The sequence below is a fragment of the Peromyscus eremicus genome, chromosome 3 (assembly GCF_949786415.1).
Source record: "Peromyscus eremicus chromosome 3, PerEre_H2_v1, whole genome shotgun sequence".
NCBI classification, from domain to species: domain Eukaryota; kingdom Metazoa; phylum Chordata; class Mammalia; order Rodentia; family Cricetidae; genus Peromyscus; species Peromyscus eremicus.
This window is the reverse complement of record NC_081418.1, coordinates 2,294,861-2,322,392: the sequence shown is the minus strand read 5'-3', so window position 1 is coordinate 2,322,392 and position 27,532 is coordinate 2,294,861. Positions and strand designations below refer to the sequence as shown.

The 27,532-nt window shown below is 42.8% G+C and overlaps 1 protein-coding gene across 1 annotated transcript; it reads right to left on the bottom strand.

Annotated features, from left to right (window-relative positions):
* Window positions 1-72: 72 nt before the first annotated feature.
* Window positions 73-26,696, bottom strand: Dnajc2 (DnaJ heat shock protein family (Hsp40) member C2). The gene is made up of 17 exons (XM_059257237.1): window positions 26,456-26,696; window positions 24,496-24,686; window positions 19,965-20,040; window positions 16,884-16,982; window positions 14,931-15,072; window positions 13,693-13,773; window positions 12,243-12,308; window positions 9,754-9,845; window positions 9,545-9,666; window positions 8,552-8,701; window positions 4,831-4,919; window positions 4,464-4,533; window positions 3,582-3,766; window positions 2,869-2,969; window positions 2,646-2,753; window positions 533-687; window positions 73-198 (listed from the first exon to the last, which is right to left on the bottom strand). Exons 1-17 carry the CDS (start codon window positions 26,517-26,519, stop codon window positions 124-126), a joined length of 1,866 nt encoding a protein of 621 aa, XP_059113220.1. The 5' UTR covers window positions 26,520-26,696; the 3' UTR covers window positions 73-123.
* Window positions 26,697-27,532: the final 836 nt, after the last annotated feature.

Sequence of the window (27,532 nt, the reverse complement as noted above, 5' to 3'; positions counted from 1 at the left end):
TTCTAGATTTTTAGTGGTTGAACTGTGTTGGGAGCAGCACACTTAAATGACTGTATTCCAAGGGAACATGTGTACAGTATTTCCGTTTTATTACAAAAGTGCACACAGTTAACATTTCCTGTGTCATTTCCTGGCTCTGCTTGCATTCAGCACCTGCTCCTGAGCAGCTTTCTTGGCTTTTACCATCTCGACGAGTTCCTAGGAGGAAATAAGGTTGTTGAATCAGGACTCTGTCACTTGAACACAGTACTGTACCTGAGATGTGGAGGCACACTCCTATAATTACAGTGCTCAGGAGAGTAAGGCTAAGGCCATCCTAGGCTACACAATGAGATCTTGTCCCCCAGACCGACAGACAAGCACCGTAGCTGCTGAGTTCACCAACTGCCAGGGACTTGGTCTTATTTCGCTAATAATTTTGGCCCCAACTACTATGATACTAAAGTCAGCACTGTTACCACTCAATTAGTAGACAAATCGGAACGCTAACTCAATTGACATTTCAATAACAACAGTCTATTAATGCCCACACCTTGTATCGTCTCATGCAGTCCTTCTTCGTCCTGCCAGGAACTGCTTCAGCTATCTTTTCCCACCTTTCAGGAGTATTGACTGGGTACGTTTTCAAAGCTTGTTCTAATAGTTTCTGCTCTTCTGTGGTCCAAGGGGTGAAATCTGTGCAGGGACCTGTTTAAGACAAAAAACTGTTTTAAAATTCACAGCCTGAATAGTAGAAAATGATCCTGGAGCATCTTCTCAGTGCCCCAATACAAGATGTGTAATTTGAACACATTTCTAAAGGATATATATATATATATATATATATATATATATATATATATATATATATATATATATATATTGTCCTTATAGGACCAGGAAGAGCTGCATCACAAATGTAAACCCTTTTTTGCTGAACAGAACCTGGAAAACATTTTATTACACACTGGAAGGAATTGCTCATGGAAACTAAGCCAACTATCCAAGCTTTCCTGACACAAAGGCAAGCTCACCTTAGGTCAGTGTTAGGATTCTGTGGTCTCACGCAACTGCTAACCTCTTAAATAGAACTAGTGCTGATTACCTCCAATAACCACTAATTTAGTTTTTCAGATGAGCTAACAGATGTGTGGGAGGGGAAGGATGCTAGGTATTAGCACCCTTCTGCAGGGGAAAAGAGTGTCAGAAGTCAGATGGTCACTAACAGTTGATCACAGTGAAAACGCAGGAAGCACCAAGTTCTCAATTAAGAAATAACACCTGCTCCAAACACAACAGACCCTGCATCTTGATGTGAGGCACCGTGAATTAAGTCACTTGGGTGAGTTCCGGAAGTGCTTAGAGGTCAACGCTCTCTTACTTCGCAACATGACATAGGTCTGAGTCATTTCCTTAGGACACAGACGGGGTGACACAGGGTGACGGCACAGACGGGGTGACAGCACAGACGGGGTGATGACACAGAGGGAAGAGACATGCATTATTTTCTGTTCTCCAGTTGTTTTCACAAGACAAAAATAAAGCACAGCAATGTTCTAAGATTCCTATGAGAATCACTGTTCAAACTGTAGTTCAAAAAGCTGTGCCACGGCTGCGGCTAAGTCAGTGACTCGGTGCCTGCCCAGCCCAGGCAGTGAATGCCTGCACCTGATGGCCAGTGCTGCAAGACACCCCAGTGGATGACTTTCATCTGTGAGGATAAGCCAAAGAACAGTTAATCCAAGACCATTTGGGACGATGTTCTGGAAAGCGTGCTGAGAAAAATTAGCTTGAGGATTAGTAGCTCAAGGATTAGTAGCTCACAAACACATTAAGTGAAACAATTTTTTACAGAGAACACTTTCAAACATTGACAATTAAGGAAAAATGATTGCCTGGCAGAGTGGTGGTGTGGTTTGGAAAGTAATAGTTCAGAGTTATCCAATTACCTAGAGCATCCAAAAGGTAACAGCTATGTAACCGTTTTAAACTTTGTATTTTGAAGTACTTTCAGGAAAGAATCCTTGTATACTCTAGATTTCCCAAATCTGAACATTTTATAGTATTTGCTTATTCCCTTTCTATTCAGAGACATTCATTGTTCTGAACCATCTGAGATTGTTATAGACACAATAACCTGTGTTCCAATAATTCAGTATATTTTTCTTTAAAAAAGACATTTTCTCACAAATTTAAATTTTCAAAAAAATGAACTACATTTATTTATTTGTGTGTTTGCACTGTGTGCCACAACATACATACAGAGGTCTCCTTCCTCCATGTGGGTCCTCAGGCATGAACACAGGCTGTAGGCTTGACATCTGACTAGGCTATCTTGCTAGCCCTACCGTACATCCTTCAAAGCCAGGAAATACACTTTGATTTATAGATATAAGTTTACTTGTTCATATGTCCCAATAATTTCCTGTAACTCGTTAACAGTATCCATTGAACAATCAGTCCTTTCTCTAACGGAACCCCTGAAGAGCTGCTATTCCCAATCAATAGGTAGTTAACATGTTACTGCATTAGAAGCATTTGCTTTATCCCTCTCAGACTGTTGAATGTCACTTTCCAGTCGTTCTAGACCAGATCCCAGGCCTTACATACTTTGGGGTGGCCTAGAATCATGATCAGCTTTCTCTACTTAGAGAAACACACTTTACCTTCAAATCGTTCTGATGGTGCTGCACTCTCAGCCTGAGGGGCCACTCCATGTTCTTTTTTAAACTTATCAAAAGCCTTTTTGTTAATGTCATCTTTTTGATGAGGGTCTGAGAAATGGAAAAACAAAACAAAAAAACTACATTAACAGATCAATCTAATCTTTGATTATTACTTTAAAAAATGTATCCAAGGTAACAAACTGATTTCTCAAAACTAACTTACCAAGTTTTTGGAGGCTTTTGGCCTTTCCAATAACATCTTTGGCAGTTCTTTTGATGCCAGAAGAAGAATGTATATTCATATAATTAGCAATAACTTCCCATCTAGAAAAACCAGTATAAAAGTTTAATAAGGAAAAACAAGAACTATTACATTTTTAGTGTAAAGGTTAGTTCTATAGTTTTAAAATCTACAGAAGGAACTCTAAATTAGTTTAATGATGCTATCAGTTACCACTGTTTGGATTTTCTTAATAGGTTCACATCAAGCATCTGTAATCTTGTACAAACAGCACACTTGCACTACAGGGTTAGCACACTCTTGAAAAGGGGAGCTCACTCTAGAACAAGAGATTCAGTTTGCTCATATGCAATGAGGCAGTCTGCAGCTCTAAGGCTGGAATTGAATCCCAGACTTTGAAATAAGCTCTGGTTTGAGGTAAAAAGAGTTAGACTGCCAAGGGGAAACTACAAGATACACACTGTAGCCCCTACTACGAGCCATGATGGAAGAGGCTATGGAGCAGTTAAGGCCCTGGGAAACGGTGGTACAATGAGCAGCACACCTGGTTCTCACATTTGCTATGGAGACAGAACTGACTGAAAGGGCATCTTTCTACACTAGCTCATCTCTACGCATTTCTGATGAAGCTGCTTCTTGGACTGCACTATTCTCTCCAAAGGCCTGTACACCGAAACTTTTCATGAAGCAAGTACCTTGAGTTTGTCCCAGCAGGAAAGAGGTTGACAGCTTTAATTAGTGACTGCAGATCATCTTCTGACCAGTCTTTACTGCCACTCCCTCCTCCACCGGCTGACTTCTCTGCACTCTTAGAGGCTTGCCGCACCCGGGCGTCGGCTTCCTCCTTCTCCTTCCTCATCTGCTCATTCACCTCTTCTATCTACGTAAATACAGGTAGGTCAGAGTCTTCAAGAGCATTTTGTGACCTCACCCTTTCTGACTGAGGCACTGTGGTCCTCAATGCCAATCTCATTCCCACCCTACACCCCATAGGTGAAACCCCAAGGCAAGCATCAGCTTTTCTTTTCACCTGGCCCTCCTCACTCCACCTTCCAAGCTGCATAGGTCAGGGAATGAAAAGCCACCACAGCTTAAACTGCCCTTGGACTCACTGGCAAGCTGACTGGTCTGCGTTATTCACATACAAGGCCACCTCCAATCTCTTAAGCTCATACAGGGAAGTGGTCTGTCTTACTTGGAGCTCTGTCCTTTTCAATGTTCTTCCTACTTTACCCCTAAATATGCACAAACAAAACCTTTATGTGACTTGAAGCTCCAGAAGGCTGCTGCCTTGGGGTCATCTATCACTTATGCCTCCTCTTCAATCCCTCAGAACCAGTCATCAAGTCTCTATAATTCTAAATGTGAAACATTTTCTTGATTCCTTACAGAAAAATTACAGTTGCTTTTTATCTGTCTATGCATCCTGTTGACTAACACCAGATAATTAGGGCAACACTGAACCTTCTGCTAACTGAAAGATCTCATGTGAATGGAAACTGATCGTGTTAACATTTAAAATTCGGTCGGGTGGTGGTGGCCCGGGAAATATGAGCAGAAGTGATATGTCCTGTTACCTGTTTTTCAAGTGCAGCTTTTCCTACTTCTCTTGTAGATGATGTCAGTATTTCATTCAAGCACTGTAAGCTACAGAAAAGAGTGAGTGCTGGGTGTAGCTCCATGGCATAACCTTTATCCATGTGTATCCTGGCACATACAAACTCACTCTCTCTCTCTCTCTCTCTCTCTCTCTCTCTCTCTCTCTCTCTCTCTCTCTCTGTCTCTGTCTCTGTCTCTCTCTCTCTCTCTCTCACACACACACACACACACACACACACACACACACACACACACACAGTGTGAGTGAGTGAGTTGGCAGTAAGGGGTGGATGAAATTTATCTGGAACCTACAAGAAGACGCTAGGAGCAGTTCCTCAGATATACCTTGTTAGTTCAAGCCGATCACAAAGTTTTTCCACTTCTTCCATCATTTTCACGCGGTCTGCCTCACTGTCTGAAAAGTGATTCCAGCTCTAGAAGTACAAATGCAAATGTGTCCATCTTACATCTACCGATGTTAAAAACACCCAAATACATTATCAGCTCTAGCACAAAGCATAAGCTCCCAAGAGGTTGGCTGTGGACTTGAACGGACACAGTCTTTGTCCGTCATCAGCCGTATTCTCAGTTTTCCCTCACCAGCTAGCAATGTAAGGCATTATACCAACTACGAGTAGGGGACAGATCAGCAGAGATAGTGCAGAATACCCATGGATGGAGTAAACTTTCAGGATCAGGAAACAGACGGTCCTCCCCCGTGGGAGCCCACAAAAGCTTCCTAGTGAGATCTGAGCTTGCTTTATACACCAGGGCTGCATTAGGGGACGGCTTGACCGCATGCATGGTCACCAGGTGTCTGGGATGGTCTGCACTTGGCTGTGCTAGGGGGAGGTCTTTTGCCCCACCCCTTGGCGTTCCTTTAAAAACCCTTTATTAGAGACAGAAGGGGCCAGTGGATAAGGATCCAGGCCCACAAAAGGCTCTATCCTGTGTTTCTAACTGTCTCTCTCCTCTATATTTCTATCTAAGTCTCTTATCCATCACACCTCAAGAGTCCATGGTGTAAATAAATGTGGGAGCTGGTCTCCCACACTCCCCGCTCCCAGCTTTCTGCTGCCTGGTTATCTAATGTGCTGAATGGAAAAATCTACTGGAAAACTTAAATACGAAATTTTAAAATGGGGTTCTAATATAGTATGCTAAATAACAGAAGCTATTAGCAAAAAATCTGATTAACTGAAGATCACACCCATAATGGAACAGATTAATGTATGTGAGTGTACAAAGAATTACCTGGAAAACCCTTCCCAGGTAAATAAGTTGCTACTAACAGTCATGTCTTCTATTTCTCACTTCCTGCACTTTGTTTTTGCTTTTTTTTAAATTTTATTTTACAATATAATTTAATTCTACATATCAACCACAGATTCCCTTGTTCTCCCCCCTTCCACTTCCCTTCCCTTCCCCCCAGCCCACCCCCCATTCCCACCTCCTCCAGGGCAAAGTCTCCCCCAAGGATTGAGATCAACCTGGTAGACACAGTCCAGGCAGGTCCAGTCCCCTCCTCCCAGGCTGAGCCAAGCGTCCCTGCATAAGGAGCACAGGACCCGGCCCCACTGCCTGGATGCCTCCCAAACAGATCAAGCCAATCAACTGTCTCACCCACTCAGAGGGCCTGATCCAGTTGGGGGCCCCTCAGCCATAGTTCACATGGTTCATAGTTCATGTGTTTCCATTCGTTTTCTATTCGTCCCTGTGCTTTATCCAACCTTGGTCTCAACAATTCTCGCTCATATAAACCCTCCTCTTTCTCGCCAATTGGGCTCCCAGAGCTCCACCCAGGGCCTGGCCGTGGATCTCTGCATCCAGTTCCTTCAGTCATTGGATGTGGTTTTCCTGCTTTAACCCATGGGCTTTGTTTCTCACTGAAGTCCCAAGGCTGCTTTTACTGGGGACACACGGGCTTCCCCAAGTACCACTAACATTTCTGTCAGGTCATTCCTCAGGCTTATCTTTGATCAGTCTAGCACCTTAAGTACTGCTGCTTTCTAGGGTGTTCCCCCACCCCCATATTCCATGCTTTCCTCGGCTGTGGCCATCTGAATGTAATTGGCCCCCATGAGTTCATAGGGAATAGCACTATTAGGAGGTGTGGCCTTGTTGGAGGAAGTGTGTCAATGTGTGTGGGGGGTGGGGGGGGGGGGAGGCTTTGAGGTCTCCTTTGCTCAAGCCATGCTATGTCTCAGTGCATTTCCTGTTGCCTGCAGATCAAGATGTAGGACTCTCAGCTCCATCTCTAGCACCATATCTGCCTGCATGCCATCATGTCCCACCATTATGATAATGGACTAAACTTATTCTGAATTATAAGCAAGCCACCCCAAATAAATGTTTTCCTTTATAGGAATTGCCATGGTCATGGTGTCTCTTCACAGCAATAGAAACCCTAACTAAGAGTGATCTCATCTACTTGGATGGTTTCTAGTGCTATCAAGATGTTTAATGAGTCTGTAGTGATCCTGCTCTCAAAACTCTGCACTTGTGCATGCAAGGCTCCAGTGCACTGTTCCAGGCGCTCAACATGACATACACCAGAGCCAAAGCTCTCCCTCAGTCCTTTGTCTTCCACATCAGTAAGTCATTCTCCCAGCACTGTATGCAAGGAACTGAGGCAAATGTAAAGGCCGCTCTTCTGTTAGCTGCATCACACAATCCGAGCCGACAGACAGCAGCCTATGCCGCTTTAGAAACCTCTCTCCTTTCATCTACCCTTTCCATTCCTGTCATGTCTATGCCTTAGACCAGGCCAGAACATTCTCTAAACAGTCTCTGTCTCTTATCTCTAGTTCCACAGGCTAAGTCCTACTAGAAACAGGACGCCTTCCTTCGTTACTACCTTTCTGGTGTCTTCATACTTTTGATACTCACCTGGAAGTATGAATGCCTGCTCACTTATCAATGGATTCCTCGAGGACAAGGAATTAATTCTAACTGCCTGGTCTAAAGCAGTACTATCTGGTCATTTGATGAACAAATAAGTCAACTCACACTGGAAAAGGGCAATGAGAGGGGTACCAAGGACCAGAAGTTCTGCTCTACGTTACTCTCTAAGCACTACTCACCATCTTAGTTCCTAAGCGGCCTTTCAAGGGTCTTTTTTAATCAAAGTCTCATCACATGCTGTTGTGCACTGTCTTCCACACCATTTAACTGCCATCTAAGGACGTTCAGGATTATCTCAGCTGGGCTTGTTGACTGTTTACATCTCTTCATGGAGGGGTGGGAGGGTCACAGGACTCTCACCTGAGTATCCATCCACTCCCTACCACCTGCTATATGTAGTTCTTCTTTAACTGCATGTAGCCTCAGGGAGGGGCTAGAGTAAATAGGTCCAGGATGATCTGTCCATCTATGTGGCTGTGGCAAAGCCCTCATGCCTGAAGGGTAAAGGCTTTCCAGGGGTAGTCTATAGGAGAGGAACACTCACACCCCTAGTAACGTATCACCTGTGCTCTGTAAGGAAGCCTGATAAACTCATCGCCAGAGTGACCCTTGGTGAAATTGTACCTCAGTTTGTTGCTGGACCTTAGGAGATGGGGCAGATGGGCTTACATCTCCCCCCAGCACAGAATTTGAGCCAAAACTTGCTGAATGTGCCAAGTACTGCTTGTGAGTTTTCTCATTAACTGTCTTAGCTCCATGATTAGGTCATTACTCTGGCCATAGGTACAGATGAGGCACATGAGAACCAAGGTATAGAGGTTACCCCTAGGGCCCCAGAGCTACACAACTCAAGGTCAGAAGGTGAAAGAGCCCCAAGCCTGACAACCAAGTTCAATCCTTAGCACAGGAGAGAACTGACTGATCCACACACAGACATCCCTTGTGTGTACCCACACGTACACACATACACATAGAAAATAAATATAATAAAAACAAGACCCTGCCTCAAAAAACAGTAACCAAATAAAAACAGCAAAACCCCAAATCTGCAATTCAAGATAAAATGTGTCCATGTGTTTGTACGTGGTGGAAGAGGAAATACCTTACATTTCATCAGGAGCCCAGTGCTCACGTGGGTAGCAGCCCCAGAAGCCTGGCATACCTTACATGAGTTGCGAAGTTTCTGCCTTTCCTTTTTAATGGCCTTTTTCTGGATATCCTTTTCCTTCTTTGCCAACAAAGCTTGCTGTCTAACTTCCTCCTCTTCTTTCTCCTTAGCCAAACGAGCAGCTTCTAATTCTGCTTGTCTTTGCTTTAAAAAGGCAAATAAAATCATTTTAATAAATGGCTTCTAAATGCTTTATGATCTTATTTAAAAGTTCAGTCTTTTGATGAATGAGAAATAAGATGACATCAAGTTAGTGATGAATTAAAGTTAAGCACAGCTGGCAAAATTCTACAAATTATAAAATTCAACTTATTAGAAAATATTTGACATTAAAAAAATAAACCAGGGGCTAGAGAGATGGCGCAGCAGTTAAGAGCCCACTAGAGAACCCAAGTTTGGTTCCTAGTACCCAACTGCCTTAATTCCACGTTCCGGGCGTTCAATGTCCCCTTCTCCTTCACCAGGCACTGGTACACATGTGGTATATACTAACACAGACACTCACACACATACAAATAAAAACAAATCTGAAGGCTAGGTGTGGTGGGGCACAACTTCAATCCCAGCACGTGGGAGGCAGAGGCAGGCAGATCTCTTGAGTTGCAGGCCAGCCTGGTCTACACAGTGAGTTCCAGACCAGCCAAGGCTGCATCAAACAAAACAAAACAGTTTTAAAAAGAAATAAAAAGAAATTTGGAGGATTTTTTTAAGTGACACATTTTGTTTGTTCATACAGTAAGGATATACGAGACCTAACCATCTCGTTAAGACTCACTCACAAGCTGGGCTTAAGTGGCTCATGCCTGGGCTGCAGAGGGAGACCTTGTCTCAAAAAGTCTAAAAGAGGTTGGGAATGGTGGCACACACCTTTCCCTACCTCAGAACAAATGAATAAAAACCAAACCAACCTTTAAAGTCAGTCACTCACAGCGGCACCCAATTCTGTTTCCAGATTCTTCCACCTGCAGGCAGCACACACCGCCTTACCTTTTCCTTGGCTTCCTGCTCCTTCCGTCTGGCCTCTGCCTTTGCTTTCTTTTCTGCTTCCTTCTTGGCCTTTTCTTCTTCCTTAAACTTTTTTATCCTTGGGTCACAACTGTAAGCATTATCTACCCCCAAAAATAAGTTAATCTTCTCAATGTCTAACATTTAAAGAACTTCAAACAAACAAACAAACATTAAGTATACTTACTCACCAACTAATGTTCGGATCCTGTTCATCTCCTCCTTTTTCCTCTGTGCCCTTGTTGCTCTGTTCTGCTTCTCAATCCATCTCCTCTCATCACGACTGAAAGTCACAAAACATTAAAACTAAACTAATGCCTCAGATGACTGGAAAACACAACATTTTTAAGTTCATATGTAGATAATGTTTAAGGAGATGAAGCCAGGACACCTCATTCCTATTATTTAAAAGGTGGCTGTACTTACTATTAATTTTGTTTTTCCTGATATTTATTTCAAAAGATTTTCTCAGCACATTAATTAAAAAAAATAAACAAAACTAGCTTCAGCAGCCAAGAGAAGAATTTATGGAGCTGAGCTATTCTGATATTATTTTTTCTTGATAATTTCTTAAATGTATCCTAACCTAATACTGATTTGGCCCCCTAGCTCGTGAGAAGGGATTTTTAAAATTATGGCTCAGGGCTGGAGAAGGCTCAGAGGTTGACGGTACTTGCTGCTCTTGCAGAGGACCTGGGTTTGGTGCACAGCACTCACACTGGGCAGTTTAAAACTGCCTGCAACTCCAGTTCCACAGGAATGTGATGTTCTCTTCTGGCTTCTTGAGGTACCAGGCATACATGTGGTATATATATGGTATATATATTCATACATGCAAGTACTCACAAATATACATAAAATTAAAATAGGGTTGGGTGGTGGTGGTGCATGCCTTTAATCTCAGCACTTGGGAGGCAGAGGTAGGCGGATTTCAGTGAGTTTGAAGCCAGCCTGGTCTACAAAGAGTATCAGGACAGCCAAGACTGTTACATAGAGAAACCCTGTCTCTAAATAAATAAATAAATAAATAAATAAATAAATAAATAAATAAATAAATAAATAAGTAAAAATAAACACAAACCCAACCAATTACCAAAATGTGCTCAACTGGTGTAAAAGTGGCCATGACTCAGTTATGGGTAACCACCCACTTTATGGTTGGGTTTGAGGTCTGCTCCAAAGGACAGAATTCTTGCCTGGTAATGTAAACCTGGTCAAAAGCTCATGGATGGGAAGGCCATAGTGAGGAATCTACTATTACTGCTTTGCTAACTGGAATGCTGTCAGATTGCCTTCTGAATATTTTATATTTATACCCACAGATCTGTGCAACTTTCCATCTTAGTCTGAAGGTTCTTTTACAGCAGGAAGTGGATGTAGACTCCTAACTTGTCAACATGCTGAGCATCGACAGCATGACCCTCCCTCCCTGACACCCAAGGCTTGGGGACAGTCACAGAACAGGAAGAAGAGGGCGGCGGCTGTGAAACGTCTTCTGGACATGTTGTGGCCACCGATGAATGCACAGAAACTGTGGATCCTGCACAAGATTACGTCTGTCAACATTCCACTGTGGATAAAGGAGGCCGTGAGGGGCCACCCCTAACTAGGAGCTGTTGACAGTTGTTGAGGAAGGGCACAGCCACTGGTAAGTTGCCCATGACCCAGGACATAATTCCACACCCAAGCACATGCAAACCACCCTAACTGAATTCAGTGGGTTATTGGTTATTTAAAAAAAGAAGACAAGAAACAGGAGCACATGCGGCAAGAAGCCTTCCCCAGAGAGAGAGGGGGTAAGAGGATGAATGATCAAAACACATTCCAGACACAGATGAAATTGTGAAAGAATAAACATTCTGTAAAAGGTGAGAGTGGCAAGATGGTGACAGTGCTTGCCTTCAAGCCTGAGGATAGGAATTAGTGTTGTAGATGCTCAACTATGTAAAGATGTGTTACATTTGTTTCATCTTGCCTGCCTAAGGCACCTGACTGGTCTAATAAAAAGCTGAACGGCCAATAGGTAAGCAGAGAAAGGACAGGTGGGGCTGCCAGGCAGAGAGAATAGGAGGAGAAATCTAGGCCCAGGAAAAGAACAAAAGAAAGAAAGAAGAGAATAAGAAGGAGAGGGACACGCACAGGGCAAGAAGCCAGGCAGCCGCCAGCCAGCCAGACATAAGAAACAGTGAAAGTAAGATATACAGAAGGAAAGAAAAGTAAAAAGCCCCGAGGCAAAAGGTAGATAAAGAGAAACAGGTTAAAAGAACTAGCCAGAAACAGGTCAAATCTAGGCCAAGCATTCATGACTAATAAGAAGTCTCCATGTCATGATTTGGGAGTTTGTTAGTGGTCCAAAAGAAAGGCCTAGTACAAATTTGACCCTTAGGACCAGGGTCAGAGAGAACTAAGTCCATAAAGTTGTTCTCTGATCTCCACACCTAGGCTATGACAAAATAACAAAATATAAAGTGGCTGGGATGCAGCTAAGGGTAAAATACTTGCCTACCTTATACAGCGTCTTAAAACTAATCTCTAGCACATACACTTTTTTTTCCTTTAAAGAGAAGGTTGGATGTATGACCCAGTGACAGCATCTACCTAGTATTCATGAGACCTTGGATTTGACACTCTGCACCACCGTGTGTGCACGTGTTCCTTTATTAAGAACTGACATACATACCATTCTGCTTTTTCTTTTTCTTCTTCATCTAAATAAGAAAATTCTCTCCAAGAATCAAAATTATACCTAATATAGACAAAAAAGAAATTAAGACAGAATTGGAAAAACAAATTCTTTTAAAATTACATTAGATACACATTACTTTTAAAATTAGTGGTAAGCTGATCAGTTGTCTAAATGGATCCTTGCCTCTCTTTTGCTATTAAACATGATGCTCAAGTCCTCAATGTCAACAGCTCCTTACAACTCTTCTGTCTCAGAGTTCTCACTTCCCTAGAATGTTTTTTGAGATTTCTCCTGTCTTCGTGTTAACTACTGTCAAGTCTTAAGATGACTCTAGTTAATGGTTGTTTTACTTCTAGTTTGTCATCTGAATGTAAAAGCTAACTGACAAAACTAGATCTTTTTTCTTAAGTGTCTTTATTTCTGTATTTATTAGCCAGTTAGTGAAAAGACATATCATGAGTATGGAGTGATGGCTCAGCAGTTAAGAGCACCGGCTGCTGTCCAAAAGGACCCTGGTTCAATTCCTAGCATCCACCTAGTGGCTCACAACCAGTGCCCTCTTCTACCCTCCACAGGCACCAGGGGCACAGACATAAATGCCAGCAAAACACCCACACACATATGCTTAAAAAACATACTACAAATAAAATGCACTAAATATTATGTTTACTAATAATTAGTGAATTAGAAGTAAAAAGTACTATCTACACCAAGAACTCAACTTTTCCCCCCACTGACACAAGGTCTCACTCTGTAGTCCTGATTGGCCTCAAATTCACAGAGATCTGCCTGCCTCTGCCTCAGAAATTAAAGGCATGAAATCATCAGGCCTGGTACCCAAACTCAAATGCTTTTGAGACTGCTCAATAAAGTAAGGGTGATGGTACACACCTTTAATCACAGTACTAGGGAGGCAAAGGCAGATGGATCTCTGTGAGTTTGAGGACAGCCAAGGTTATATAGTGAGGCCCCGATTTAAACAAAAGCAAAAGAAAACAAAAAACCACCAAAGATGGTATAATAAATATGTGTTTAATATGTGTTAATTCTCAATTTTCTTTTTTTTTTTTCCTTCTTTCTTTTTTTGTTTTTTTGAGACAGGGTTTCTCTGTGTAGTCCTAGCTGTCCTTGAACTCACTCTGTAGACCAGGCTGGCCTTGAACTTACAGATTGGCTTGTCTCTGCCTCCCAAGTACTGGGACAGCCTTTAGGCGTGTGCCACTACTGCCCGGCTCAATTTTCATTTTTACTGCAATCAAGTACTTGATATCTAGATCTCACTGATATATTAATGGAAAACAGACTGAAGAAGTCATAAAAGGCAACTACAGAAGACACAGAGCATTTCATTTGTTCAGTAAAGGCTCTGCTAGTCAAATGTGAATCGACAGACTTAATGCACATCCTTAAAAGATGATATGTCCTATAGACAGTCTTTGCTTACCAGAAAGAATAAAATGCATCTACATCTTCAAATGAGGAGTTCATGTCACCAAGTTTGGGAACATTTTTTTTATTTGACCATCTGAAATATTAAAACAAAAATTTGACTCAAATGAAAGATTTTGAACAAGAGCTCAACCTACATTTAGTTCTTTAAAAAACAACAGCTTTTACTAACTAATCCCTTCCAACTCCTACAACTAAAAGGTGCAACTCTCAGGAGTGGTGTGTGAAGCAATGCAGGGGAGGACAGGTTGGGAAACGGTGAGCCACAATCCAACTATCTCCAGTTCCATAGTACAGTAATAATAGAACAGTAATGTGGCAGCTGCCAGGCATGCTGACTAGGAAAAAGGGCAACTGGTCTCTTCCCAAGCTCACTTACTGCTGTCCTTTAAAAATGCAGCATAGAAGTAAACTGTAGGCCAATATGGTCCAGCAATGCAGATGGATTTCCACCCCCGTCATCCTTTACATCTGAAAAGGATCAGGAGATGAGGAGCTACACTGTTCTAGTCTACTGAACAACACACAGAGTCGTCTACACCACCTCCATAAGAGTGGCGGGGATCAGACAGCACTGTCACAAATTGAGCAGTCACTGGGAGCATTAGCATGTTAGAGTAAAGCCGAGTACTCCAGGAACGGGCATCTCAACCATTGCTCATGCTCTCCGGTTGACTCCATGTGCAGTTAAGATAGGCCAGAAAATGTGCCAGTGAGATGGAACCAAGAACATAGAAAGCCACTAATACTGCATACTATTTTAAGACTCATGTTAATGCCATAAAGTATATATTAATCTTAAAGATTCAATAATTTACCCTTCATCAGAGAACCCTTATGAAAATAAGATGCCCAATAAAGAGATCTAGGGCTGCAGACGCAGCTCAGTGTGGAGCACATGCGCAGCATGTAACCATACCCAGGGTTTCACCCCAACATCAAAAAGTAAGGATTAACAGCTTCCCTTGACTGCTAACACTGACGCGGGTGCGTCACTGGTAAAGGGGAGACAAAAGAGAGGTGTGTGCTGTTGCCTAGACATCAGCATCACAGGCTAGCTATTACGGCAGACAGACTGCTTGTGACTAGGGCTCAGTATAGCAGAGAAGAAAGGAAGAGAGTCTGTGGATGTATTTTATGACAAGCTATTACTCGAGAAGACAGTACAACCCTGGAGCAATACACAAGGTGAGCCACTTGAGCATCCCAATGGGGATCGGTGCTTTAACTCACCTGGAATTCCTTTCAAACACTGGAGAAAACACTTGAAAAAAATTGTCCTTTGCTTCACTTTTAGAAGGAACCGAGTTGTCAAAAGTAGGATCTACACTGTTAAATGCCCGTCTTTTCACTGGATCAGACAACATTTCATAAGCTGAGAACAAAGTAACATGACACCAGCATGAGGCTAACAATTCTTTTGTATCAGAAAATAAATACTGGCCTAGGGATTTGGCTCTGTAGAGCAGTCTGGGTCTGACCACCAACATCACAACAAAACAAGACGGAAGAAAGAAAACAAAAATATCTTTCTGCTAAAAAAAAGTTATTTTTATATTTTCGAATCTTGGATGGGAGAGTGCTTAATTTAGGCTTTAAGTGATCTAACGTCGTTTGACATAAAATGATGCAATTCCTCTATGTAGACAAGTGTCAAGACACTATTGTCCCCCTTGAGGGCTTGGACCTAAAGCTTTGCACAAGTCAGGCCATCACTGAACAACTGAAGACAATAACCCTAAGCTGGAGAGGATGCTAGGCAGGTTGGCTCACCTAGAATCCTACCACCTAGAGGGGACCAGAAGTAGAAAGCTGCTTTGCATTGAAGGCCAGCCAGGGTGTAGTGAGTTATACCCAAGCCCAGGCTAGAGTACGTGAGACTCTGCCTCCAAACCAACACTGCTGCAGAAGGCAGACGGACTGAGGGATGGGGGAGGTAACTAAACACAGCCATTAGATTTCAAGGTTCTAAAAGGCTTCTGAGCACTGTGTAAGAGTGGCCAGAGAGAAGAAATCTGAAGGGTGCGCACATGTGTCATTGTTTGTAAAGGAGCATCACACCATGTGGTGGCACATTCCTACAATCCCAGCACCGAGGAGACAGGGACAGAAAGAGCTTAAGTTTGAGGTCAGTCAGGGCTGCACAGAGACTATCTAAAAACAAAAGCACTACCCAGATATAAAATCACATGTAAGGAAACATATAGTTAGAAATGGTAGTTATCTATACTGGTTTGCACAATGGGCCATGGCTATGTAAACAGCTGTAAATAACTGTGTGACCTATTATATAATTAACATTTATTTAATTTTTTTTTTTCAGTATTGGGGGCTGTGCATTTACACATGCCAGGCAAATGTTCTGCTACTGAGCGTCACCTCTATCCAAATCAATTTAAAATTAGTAAAATCTCTGAGTAACAGATTAGTTCCACAACGATCTAAAACAGCAAAAGAAGTTACAATGCACTATCAAACCGAACACTCACGCCAGGCCCAACAGTGCAGGACTGTAAATCCCAGCTACCAGGAAGGGAGAGGTAGGATTGGAAATTTAAGGCCTGACTGGACTATAGTGACTTCAAGGACAGCTGGGCAATTAATTTAGTGAGACCCAGTTTCCTCAAAAAAAAAAAAAAGGGGGGGGGGAGCGGGCTGTAGTTCAGTGGTAAGGTGGTTTGATGCCTAGTACTACACAAACATACCAATATGTTTATACATGTATAGGTATGTGTGTATATAAACGTATTTATATGATCAACTACTGGATGAGCGATAAGCGTGGTTAAGAATCACCTGGGAGTTAGGTTCAGCAATGAATGCTTGCAATCACAGCAATGAGAGGCTGAGGCAGGAAGATGGAGAAATTAAGGTCAGTCTGGGCTAGGGTAAGGCTTCCCTTAAAACAAAGCAAAGCCTGTTACCTGGGATCCTGACAGAATGCAGACTGTAACCAGGGCAGGGCCTGAGGTCTTGCATTTCTAAAAGATTGCTAGGTGCTGGGATTAAAGTCAAGGCAACTTCACTGTGCAGAAGCTCCAGGGAAACCAGCAGCAATAACGACACAGCTGCGATGTTTTCAAATGTTATCAGATAGTTAAATGAAATGCAGTGTGCACAGCAACTCAGTTCCTGCAAACAGGAGACAGTGCTCTAAGAAATCCTGTGTGCGAAGTGTTGGCTTACCTTTAGTTATACAAGTAAAGTAGTCATTGTCTCCTTCTTTGATTGGTTCTCCAGCTGCTTTCCGTTTGTCTGGGTGATGTTTTAGGACCATTGCTTTATCTGCAGAATCAATCAGTTATCATTGATTTTAGGGGTAATTCTTTAGTAACTTTAGTAATTTTTCTTCTCTAATTTTAAAAGTTAATTTTACTGACATTTTCAAATCCATTGCGCGTCATAAATTCAACCAAAATAACAAACAGCCTATGACCTTTTTGTTTGTTTGTTTGTTTTGGTTTTTTGAGACAGAGTTTCTCTGTGTATTCCTGGCTGTCCTGGAACTTGCTCTGTAGACCAGGATGGCCTTGAACTCACAGAGTTCTGCCTCTGTCTCCTGAGTGCTAGAATTAAAGGTGTGCACCACCACCTTCCAGCTCAGCCTCTAATTTTTTAACCTTCACTGTTTTCCTCCTCTAAATCTCATTTGGGGGATATCATCCTGTCTTGTCTATTTCCTTTCTCCACTCTACTTAGTGATACCTCTCTCAAACAATCAAACTAAATATCTATCTTTAGCCATTATTTTGTAAAACAATACATTAAGGCAATGAGCTTGCTTAGGATACAGCTCTAGTTCTCAACCTTTTAAGCTTTATAGTAACGATTCTACTTTAAAAAAGGAATCTGGTCATCTTCTGGGAACCCAGAGATGGACCTGCCCAAAAAATCCATCAATCTGGCCAGTATTTAATTAAAGCTTGCTTCAAATTTGGCAAAAAAAAAAAAAAAAAAAAAAAAAAAAGGAATCTATTAATAGAGTTTTCATTTCTGTTATTTCCAATGTGACTGTTTCTTTAGGTTGTTTAAATCTTATCTATTTCATTCACCTGAGATAATTTTTCAAAGAATGCTCAGATTTTGGGTGTCCAGTTCAATGACTCTACAAGTATGTATATTGCAGCCAGCCATACAACACTCAAAGAGACAGGCTACTTGGTTGCACATTTCCTTCCCAGGTAACCTTTCCTAGGGTACTCCCATCCCGACTAAGCTGGGCAGCAGTTTTCTGACTTATATGTGTGTTCTGGAACCTTATATAGATCTAGGTCAGCAGGTCTCCATGCCAGGCTTCTTTTCTCAATACTGTGGTTTGAAATTCATCCACATTTCAGGAGGGTGTCCTGGTGGTTTGTTCTTATTCTGTATTGTTGAGTAGTATTCATCTGTACCAAAATACACTAGTTTGTGTATTTATTTTCCTGTTAGTGAACATTTGAGTGGTCTCCCATTTGTGGACAAGTTGATAACACTATTATGAACATTTCTCTAGAAATCTTTTCATGGGCACATCCGATCTGGCTATTTCTATATATTCTGCATATATAGGGTTCAGTACTGTGAGATACATTTGTTTTCTGACAGCCAAGATTTTCTTTCAGCTTGGATATAATAGCCGTTTCTCCATCTGTGCTGGCAAAGAGGCATTTCACTGTATCTAGTTCAAGTAGAAAGTACTAAAGAGGGGCTGGAGAGATGGCTAAGAGGTTAAGAGCACTGGCTGTTCTTCCACAGGTCCTGAGTTCATTTCCCAGCAACCACATGGTGGCTCACAACCATCTGTAATGAGATCTGGTGCCCTCTTCTGGCCTGCAGGGATATATGCAAGCAGACTAGTGCATGCATAATAAATAAATCTTTAAAAAAAAAAAGTACTAAAGATTATTAGGTTGCTCACGGAAACTCTAAAAACCTATGAACCAAGCTATCTTAGAATCCCAAGAATCAAGCACTGGACAATTCAGCAGTACATGTTCCTGAGTGCTGTTTCCTATAATCACTTGCTCTCACACTGCAGAGGACCAGCTATGACCACGTCATTCAGCCAGTGAAAGCTTTGGGCTTCTCTCTTCCATTCTCCTCTATCCTGGCCAGCAGGAAGATTCTGTGTAACTCATGTTGATCTCTGAAATATGTGCTTATTAGTAAATCTAAGTCACAAGATTCACTAGCCAATCTTAAGACATAAATACTGTCAGGTGTGTGATGGCATCCACCTGTAATCCCAGCACTTCACAGGCTAAGGCAGGAGGATCACAAACTTGAGGCCAGTGTGGCCTACACAGTGAAATATTGTATTAAAAAGCAAAAACAGGGTTGGAGAGATGGCTTACCAGTTAAAAGTACAATTACTCTTGCAAAGAACTTGAATTTGATTTTTAGCACTCACAATGGATGGCTTACAACTTCCTATAACTCCATCTCCAGGGAATCTGATAATCTCTTCTGTCCTTTGAGGATGCCTGCACTCATGTGCACATACCCACATATAGATACACATATCATCTAAGTTTTGAAAATTAAAATCTTTTTAAAGCAAAACTAAGACAGGCATAATTTTTTAATCAGACCTGAATAACCCCTGAAATTCCAGCACCTGGAAGGCAGATTCAGAAGGACATAAGGTAGGAGCCAGCAAGACCTTGTCCTTCTCTCACCTGAGAAAAAACCTCAAAGCAAAAATGGACTAGATGTGAAGCTCAATGGCAGAGAAACGGCCTATGACTTAGGGCCTCAGCTTTGATCCCCAGCCACAACCAAAACCCCAAACAAATCTGTCCCTGGTGGACAATTATTGTTACAGTGATTCAATCTCTTCCTTCAGGAATTCATCTCTTTGTTCTTTCTACCTGAACTGTCTGAGAACACTCAAGGTTCCCACCACCTTCCTTTTCTTTTCTCTTTCTTTCTTTCTCTTTCTTTCTTTCTTTCTTTCTTTCTTTCCTTATTTATTCATTCATTCATTCATTCATTCATTCATTCATTCATTCATTCATTTTTTGGGTTTTCGAGACAGGGTTTCTCTGTGTAGCTTTGGAGCCTGTTCTAGAACTTGCTCTGTAGACCAAGGTGGCCTTGAACTCACAGAGACCCGCCTGCCTCTGCCTCCCGAGAGCACTGGGATTAAAGGTGTGCACCACCACCGCCCAGCTCCACCTTCCTTTTCTAAGGCAGGATCTCATGTACTTGAGGCTGCTCCATTCTCTGAGTCTGGGATTACATTTCCTGTATTAAATATCCAACTATTTCAAAAGAAGTACTTACGAGCTGCTTTGATCTGTCTCTGTGTGGCTTTGTATCTGACGTGGCCAAGTCCAAGAACTGCATAATGATCTTGATTCTGATGAACACACAAAAGGGGGTTAAAGCTGAACAAGTACATTTAACCCTTTGTGTTCTATTACCATAAAAACTATTTTCCAAAGTGAGATTTCTGGGCTGCAGCCACAGAGTACCTGCTTAGAATGTATAGCCTGAGCTCAATCTCTAACATCACAAACAAATAAGCAAACAAACAAATGAAAGTGAAACTTTCATAGCAGAATCCAGTGAGGTTCTGTATAAAATGGGCTCTGCAGTCATGTAAGTTAAGGAGAAGCAGACGACTATACAGCCTTCCTGATGTTTTATGCACATGAACCTAGTAAACTGAATGCTTTGAGATTTAAAAAAAAAAAAAGTCAGGTAGTAGTGGTGCACACCTTTAACCCCAGCAGAGGAAAGTGGATCTCTCTGAGTTTGAGGCCAGCCTGGTCTACAGAGTAAGTTCCAGGAAACCCTGTCTCAAAACAACAACAAAAAACCAAACAAGAACAAGCAAGCAGACTTGGAATGCCTAGCATCTTCTAAACATACATCTTAAGACCCCTTTCTCTATTAAAACCTTGCCTCCTTAATTCTAGTTCATAGAGAATATTCCAGAATCCAGGTGAGAATGATACTAGGCCTGGCAGGCTGGGCCCATGGATAATGATAGTACAGAACCAGGAAATGTGAGGGAGACAGTGGGGGATGCAGCTTCTTAGGAGACAGTACCTGCTTTCATTTCTGCTTCAGTTAACATCCTAGTGAATTTACAAGCTGAGGAAGCAGCGGTAGTAAGGTCACATTAACCCAAACTGTGCAGTTTGTCTTGGAGAATGAGCCACCTACCACAAGAGAAGGTGAGGGCATACAGCCTGGGGGAAAACAGCCAAGTAGCCCACTGGGGACGGTGCTACCCGAGCCTACGGTCCCACACGGTACAAGAGAGCAGGTGAGCAAGGCACAAGCGGCCAGTCAGTAAGCAGGTTTTCCATTGCTTCAGCTCCAGGCCCTGCCTCCAAGCCCCTGCCTGAGCCCCTGTCCTGACCTCTTCTGTGATGGACTGCTACCTCAAGTGTAGGAAAAGCAAACCCTTTCCTCCCCATTTGCTTTTGGTCAGTCTTTAAGACAGCAAGAGAAACCCAACTAGGACAGCCATTATCTTTTATCTTTGAAGAGTGGTCCTAAGAGCAAGTTTCCAGTCCATAACTACTGCTCGTCAAGTCTCCTGAGAAACTCTCCATACCATGTTCTTACAGCACTTCAACCATTTTCTAACCTACTCCAAAATGGTTCTGTTCTGTCCCTTCCCACTGCAGGTGCTATGAGTTCCTAATACTTCCTTAACTATCACCTTCCACCCTATCTGATTGGCAACCTAGCAGATTCCATCCGCAAACAGTTTCTCTCCTTCCATTCCCTCTTTCTTACAGCCATAGTCAGTCAGCCTACATGCTTGACCTTTCTTCAAAGGTCAGTCTTGATGTTTCTTTTTTTTTTTTTTTTTTTTTTTGGTTTTTCGAGACAGGGTTTCTCTGTGTAGCTTTGCGCCTTTTCCTGGAACTCACTTGGTAGCCCAGGCTGGCCTCGAACTCACAGAGATCCACCTGGCTCTGCCTCCCGAGTGCTGGGATTAAAGGCGTGCGCCACCAACGCCCGGCTGATGTTTCTTTTTATCTCATTGTACACTTAATCTTCAGAGAACACGCCCAATCAGGGGGTACAGGTGAGTCCTGTTTATGCTATCAATCCCCCAAATAACTCCAGTACAACCTTTTCCTAAGCCTCAAAGAACCACAGCACCTGTCCAACCTCCCAGCATATTCCTTTTTGCCTTTGACATCCATTTCCAAACTTAAGCCTGGTGCTCCTGTTCACTGAAGGCACCACTCTTCACTGAAGATGCTCACATGCTTTCTCTCTGATGGCGTTTCCCCCTCACTGGCTGCCAGTTTTTTAGCCATCAGGTCACTGTTTAAAGTTATCACCTTACTTAAAGGATTTTTCTTAAACTCAATGCACAGGCCTTCCCCATCTACTCAATGAGATGATGCACTTGGACATCTGTCCCATCACCCTCTCCATATGCTTGTCCAGCATTGGCAGCCACGTGCTCTGACTTACTGTCACCTCTCTGGAGTAAGCTACGGTCCAGTGACATCCCACCCTTGGCACATAGAAAGTGTTTGATTCACACTTTGAATGGTGCCAACTGGGCATGCGAGTAGACCCAGTTGCTTTGCTCAGATGTCTCCTCTATTCTGTATCTAAGATTCCCCACTCTTCCTCCTTCTCTTATAAATCTTAAGACTCAATTTAACCTCCTGCTAAGCCTGCCTTGACCTCAAGTTACTGCTTCTCTCTTGTTTTAAAGTTTGAAACAGCATTTCATACTTACAGTGTCTCTATTTCATCATCTCCTAATTACTGCACAAACCTGCAACCTCTTACATTTTCAACCTTTTTATTAGTGATGAGGCCACTTAAACATGCCCACCAAATCTACTCTTCATCATTTTTCAAGGTATAAGCTGACACATCTTTGGATCAGTGATATTGGTAACTGCCTTTTCCCTCTTGAGAATTCTCCCAACCTTAGTTTCTGGAAGACTGTAGTGCTTGGTATTCAGTAAACCTCTGCTGAACTAGTAACTTTTTTTCCCTTTACTTTTTAATATAGGATCTCATATATCCCAGGCTGACCTGGAAATCCTCATCCTCCTGGTCTGCCTCCTGAGAGCTGAGATTACAGGTATTTCAATGTGTCTGGCTTACAGAGTGCTGGGAACTGAACCACATCTCCAGCCCACCTCCTCCTTTCTTATAGCCTTCTTAGTATCCTTTACTCTCCCTACCCCTGAAAACTCCATCTCCCTTAATATTCAGGCCTCTTCTTTTGAAGAGCATGAGGACTAGAGGTGTGCACCCCACGCTCAGCCCAGGAACCACTACTGTCCACTACTTAGTATTCACCAGGCACCAAGCAGTGACATGCTTCCTACACATCATCTCATGACTCTTCATTATAATCCTCTGAGCTGTTCACAAACACTGTACCGACAAGGGAAATGAGACACTGAGATGGCCACCAACTTTTCCAAGGGTCGGTGCACTAGCCGATTGAAGTTCAGGCACTTCAGTTCCACAGTATACACGTGATACTTGTTTGTCTATACGTGTATGCACGTCTGGCTGCTGACGCCATTCATTTCTCACAACCTCAACTGCTGTGCTTCAAAGTCCACCTAATCTCTTACTGAGTCACAGCCCAATGTTCAACCATCTTTAAGACAACTTTACTAAAATTTGGACACAAAACTGCCTGCAAAGTTCCTCAGCCTGCATCCCAGCACTGGCTACTGTCTGGTGCACTCTACCAAACTTCTGCCATCAGTGTGTCCCCTTTTCCTCAAAACCTGGCTATACGTGTTTCACGTCTTCACCAACAGGCCTCGCCTGTGTGTGAGCCTTGTAGCAGAAAGTTACTCACTTTCTTCTAGGTCTGCCCCATACTTCAGATTATTTCCCATACTACCAACAGAATTGCTTTTCTAAACTTGTATTAGGAATGTGTGTTTATGTGTGTGCAGGCATGTGGAGGCCAGAGGACAACTCGAGTGTTATTCCTCATGTACGGTCCACCTTTCTTTCCCTCCCAGACAGGCTTCTTATTGGCCTGGAGCTGACTTAATATCTGGGCTGCTGGCCAGTAGCACCACACCCCTGTTTCTTCCACCCCAGGGCTGGGATTATGTAACGTACTTTGATCAGACCCTCACAACCCCGTATTCTCTTTCCCCTTTTTCAGAGTGGGTTCTGGGGATTGAACCAAGGTAGGCTTGCAAGTACTTCACCATCTCCCCAGCCCTAGCCTGGGAACTTTTGATGACTTACTGTCTTGAAAATAAGATTTGAATTAATTCCTAAATGACAACTGAGTTTGAAACAGACTGGAGTTTTTTCTGGGCCTAATTCCCCACAGCCATCCCCTATGTACTCTACTTTATTCCCTCATGAAGTGGGAGATACTCTTTATTCCTGTCTCCATTATCTCATCCTTCTATCCAGAACGCCTTTTCTCCCTTCTCTACTACATTAACTGCCACTCATCTTCTAAAGATCAGCTGGGTTTTGTTGTTTCTTTTTTTAAAGCTAGGGCCTTATATATCTCAGGCTGGCCTCTAAATTCTATGCAGTCACAGATGACCCTGAACTTCTAACCTTCCTGTCTCTATTTCTCAAGTACTAGGATTACGGGTGAATGTTACCACTTCCACAGAAACATTACTTTTGCTCTGAAACATTCCTGGATGCCTATGGCTGAGACAGTATACTATGGTCAGTGCTATTCCAACTCTGGGCTCAGCAATAACAGTGCTTACTTACGCCTATCATTTGAACTGCCTTAAAATACAGTCTAGTAATGGGAACACTAGGAATGTGGCCGATGTCTAGATGCTCTGAACTATCGAAGGCTCTGCATAGTAAATACCTTCCAATCTTTGGGGTCAAGTGTTTTCAGCATGGGGAACTCTTCTAACTGTAACTCTTCATCTTCTGATTCCTCTGACAACTCTTTCTTATCCTCCAGTTCCTGAAAAGAGGTAGAAGCATTTCTGTTTCTCCTCTTGACAAAAGCTTCAAACCATCTTCCCACAGGTTCAACTTGACAGAGTGCAGAGGCTGTGAGGGGGAAAAGTAAGACTTCAATCTATTGCAAGGAACACATCTATTTCAAGGCAACATGATTTCTTAGGAAGAGCAAAAAATGACATCAGAATATAATTTTCAAACCATCAACTATAAAAATAATTGCAGAATCCAGTTGCATCATGGGTAGCAAATTATCCTTGGTAACATTTATTAATTATTCCAGAAACCTCTTCCAGTTAACATTCCATTAAGGGTGATGACCTGGGTTCAATGCCAAGAACCCACATAAAGGTAGATGAGAACTGTACTCCATAAGTTTTTCTTTGACCTCTGCATGCATGCTGTGGCACTCAAAAACACCCCATAACTTTTTTTAAAGCAAAAGAAAAGAAACTCAGCAGCTAATCAATATTTTCCTAAGAGTGTGAGAAAGGAAGGTGAGGATCCAGTAACAATAATAAAACTAAATGATAAAATGCCACCAAGAACTAGCTTCAAAAAAAAAAAAACTGTATACTCAAGTGATCTTAATTATTAATAGTTTAATTACTAAAATGGTTAATAATTCTAAGGAGTCCCTAGCAACAATCTGTTCAAATAGATAATTTTTCAAGCCAATGCTGGGGACTTTCTACTGCATCTCTGTCCTAGTGATGCAGGCTGGAATTGAATCCAGAATCCCTGGGTTTTAGTTTAGGACCACAAGTTTCTTGAAATGTGAATCATTTCAGAATGGAAATAATACCTATCTCATTAAGTTCCTAGACTATTCGAATGAAGTTTAAAAACTACAAACTGTTGTAGAGAAGGCATTACAGAATACAATCACTGTACATATGTACAACAGAAATTAAAAAATGGTAATCTGGGTCAGAAAAAAGTGAGATCATAGTTTTAATTTCATAAGAAATCAAAGTGCATTTTTTGTGCACGGTTTTGGGGCAACATTTTCTAAAAACGTTTCTCGCGTTTGAATTGGCTTCTGATATTAAGATTTTCTCTACCTAATACAGGAGAGGATTCAAACGCTAAAACAAACCAGCAGTGTAACGGGGGCGTGGCTTTCAAAACAGCCTTTGGAGCTGTTCTCGCTAGTATAGGATTACACCGAGATACACAAACGCAACACGTGCCGTGGGAAATATTTAAAAATCACATTCAACAAGTGCCCACGGTAAGTGGCTACGGGAATGAATGCAGAGCACTAAAATCGGAGACCTGACGCTTGCAATACCTTCCTGCGTGCTGGGCTATAAACCAAAATACCTACAGCTGGAGACTAAGTTGCTCTTTCAACCTTTTCTCAGAGTACTCCAAGCTTCTAGGAGCGCCCGAAAGAGCTTCCAATGGTATGAGGAAGTTATCTGAGCCCGAACACTTAAAACCCAAAGCCGGGAGCAAAGGTAGCGGGAAAGTGCTTAACAGCGTTCACAGGGCTTTGTACAAATCCCGGCACGTGGGTGCGTGCAGCGGGGTCTCTCGCCGTGGGCAACGGGATGCTTTGGAGGATCTTTCAGGGTGCCGGGGGGCTCGGTCCTCAATTGCTCAGCCCGCTCCATGAGTCAGCAGTCCCAGGAGAAAGGAGGACCCACAGGTGCAGAAGGAAGACGCCCCCACCCTCCTAGCCAATAAACCAGGGACTCTTCCAATTACAGCACGGAGCAACAGGAGCTCGTCACGGCCCTGCACGTCCCGGAGCAGGTCGCCGGGCTCAAGGGGACCGACACTGGGGTTGCCGGGGAGAGGGCTGAGGCAGGGGCGCCCGAGGCAGGACGGAAACCGGGCTGGTGGGCACGTACCGGAGGTCAGAGCGTGGGTGATGGCGGTGCCCTGGCCCTCCGCGGCGCTCGGCAGGAGCAGCATGGTGGCTGGGGCTAGTCCCGCGGGCGCCGCGGCTCGCGTCCAGCAGGGTAGGCCCTCTCGGTCCGCTCTACCTCCTAGTCTGAGCCTCGCGCCTAGGCTGGACGCCCAGGAACCGGCGCGTGGAGACGACCAGTAAGCACTTCCGGGATAGGGCTTGCGCGGTGCGGACGCCAAGCCCACCCCCACCTACTCGCGCCAATGTGCGGGGCCGCCTACTTCCTCTGTTGACTGTAAGCCGGCTGGAACCAGGGAGCCCGAAGGAACAGTTCCTAAACTTTCAGTTCCTGCCTGGAGAAAGAGTCTTTTCCTGGCGCGCGAGAGAGCGAGATGTAGAAAATAATTTTGAAAAAGAACTTCACGCACTATGTCACCCAGGCCGCCTCTAACTCTTGTGACAATCTTGTCTCAATCTCCAGAGTGCTAAGCCTTCAGTCAGAAATCGCTGCTCCCTAGGCACCTCATACAACTGGAATTACATAACTTTTGTATTATGTTATTAAACATTGTCTCTATGTGAGTGGTTTATTCACTATTATAATGGCCCACAGAATTTTTTTTAAAGGCTGAATAATACTGTATTAATATGCCACATTTTTGTTTATCCATTTGTTTGCAGATGGATGCTTGGGCTGTTCTTCATTTGACCTATTGCTTAATGCAGCTATGAACATGGCTGTACAAGTATCTCTTTGAAATTCCACTTTCAACTACTTGTCATTATATATCCAGAAATGGAATTACTAGCTTATGTAGGTTATATTTTAGTTATTTTCAATTTTCAACAACCATTGCACCATTTTACCCACCAACAGTACACAATAGTTCTATTTTTTCCCCTGCATCCTCAAACTTTTATTTCCTTTTAAGAAACAATAACAGTCATTTAAAAAAAAATAGCCATCCATGGGTCAGGCATGGTGGTGCACACCTTTTGTCCCAGTACTCAGGGAGGCAGATCTCTGTAAACTTGTGGCCTAAAAAAAATAAAATGCTTTTTATTTGCATTTTCCCAG

Excerpts from the sequence above, each read along its gene's own strand:
- Dnajc2 (XM_059257237.1), bottom strand. The coding sequence starts at position 26,519 with ATGCTGCTCCTGCCGAGCGCCGCGGAGGGCCAGGGCACCGCCATCACC. Across the intron at positions 3,767-4,463 it reads AAGCTGCACTTGAAAAACAG|ATAGAAGAGGTGAATGAGCA; the intron begins GTAACAGGACAT and ends GTATTTACGTAG. Across the intron at positions 2,970-3,581 it reads CCTGCTGGGACAAACTCAAG|ATGGGAAGTTATTGCTAATT; the intron begins GTACTTGCTTCA and ends TGGTTTTTCTAG.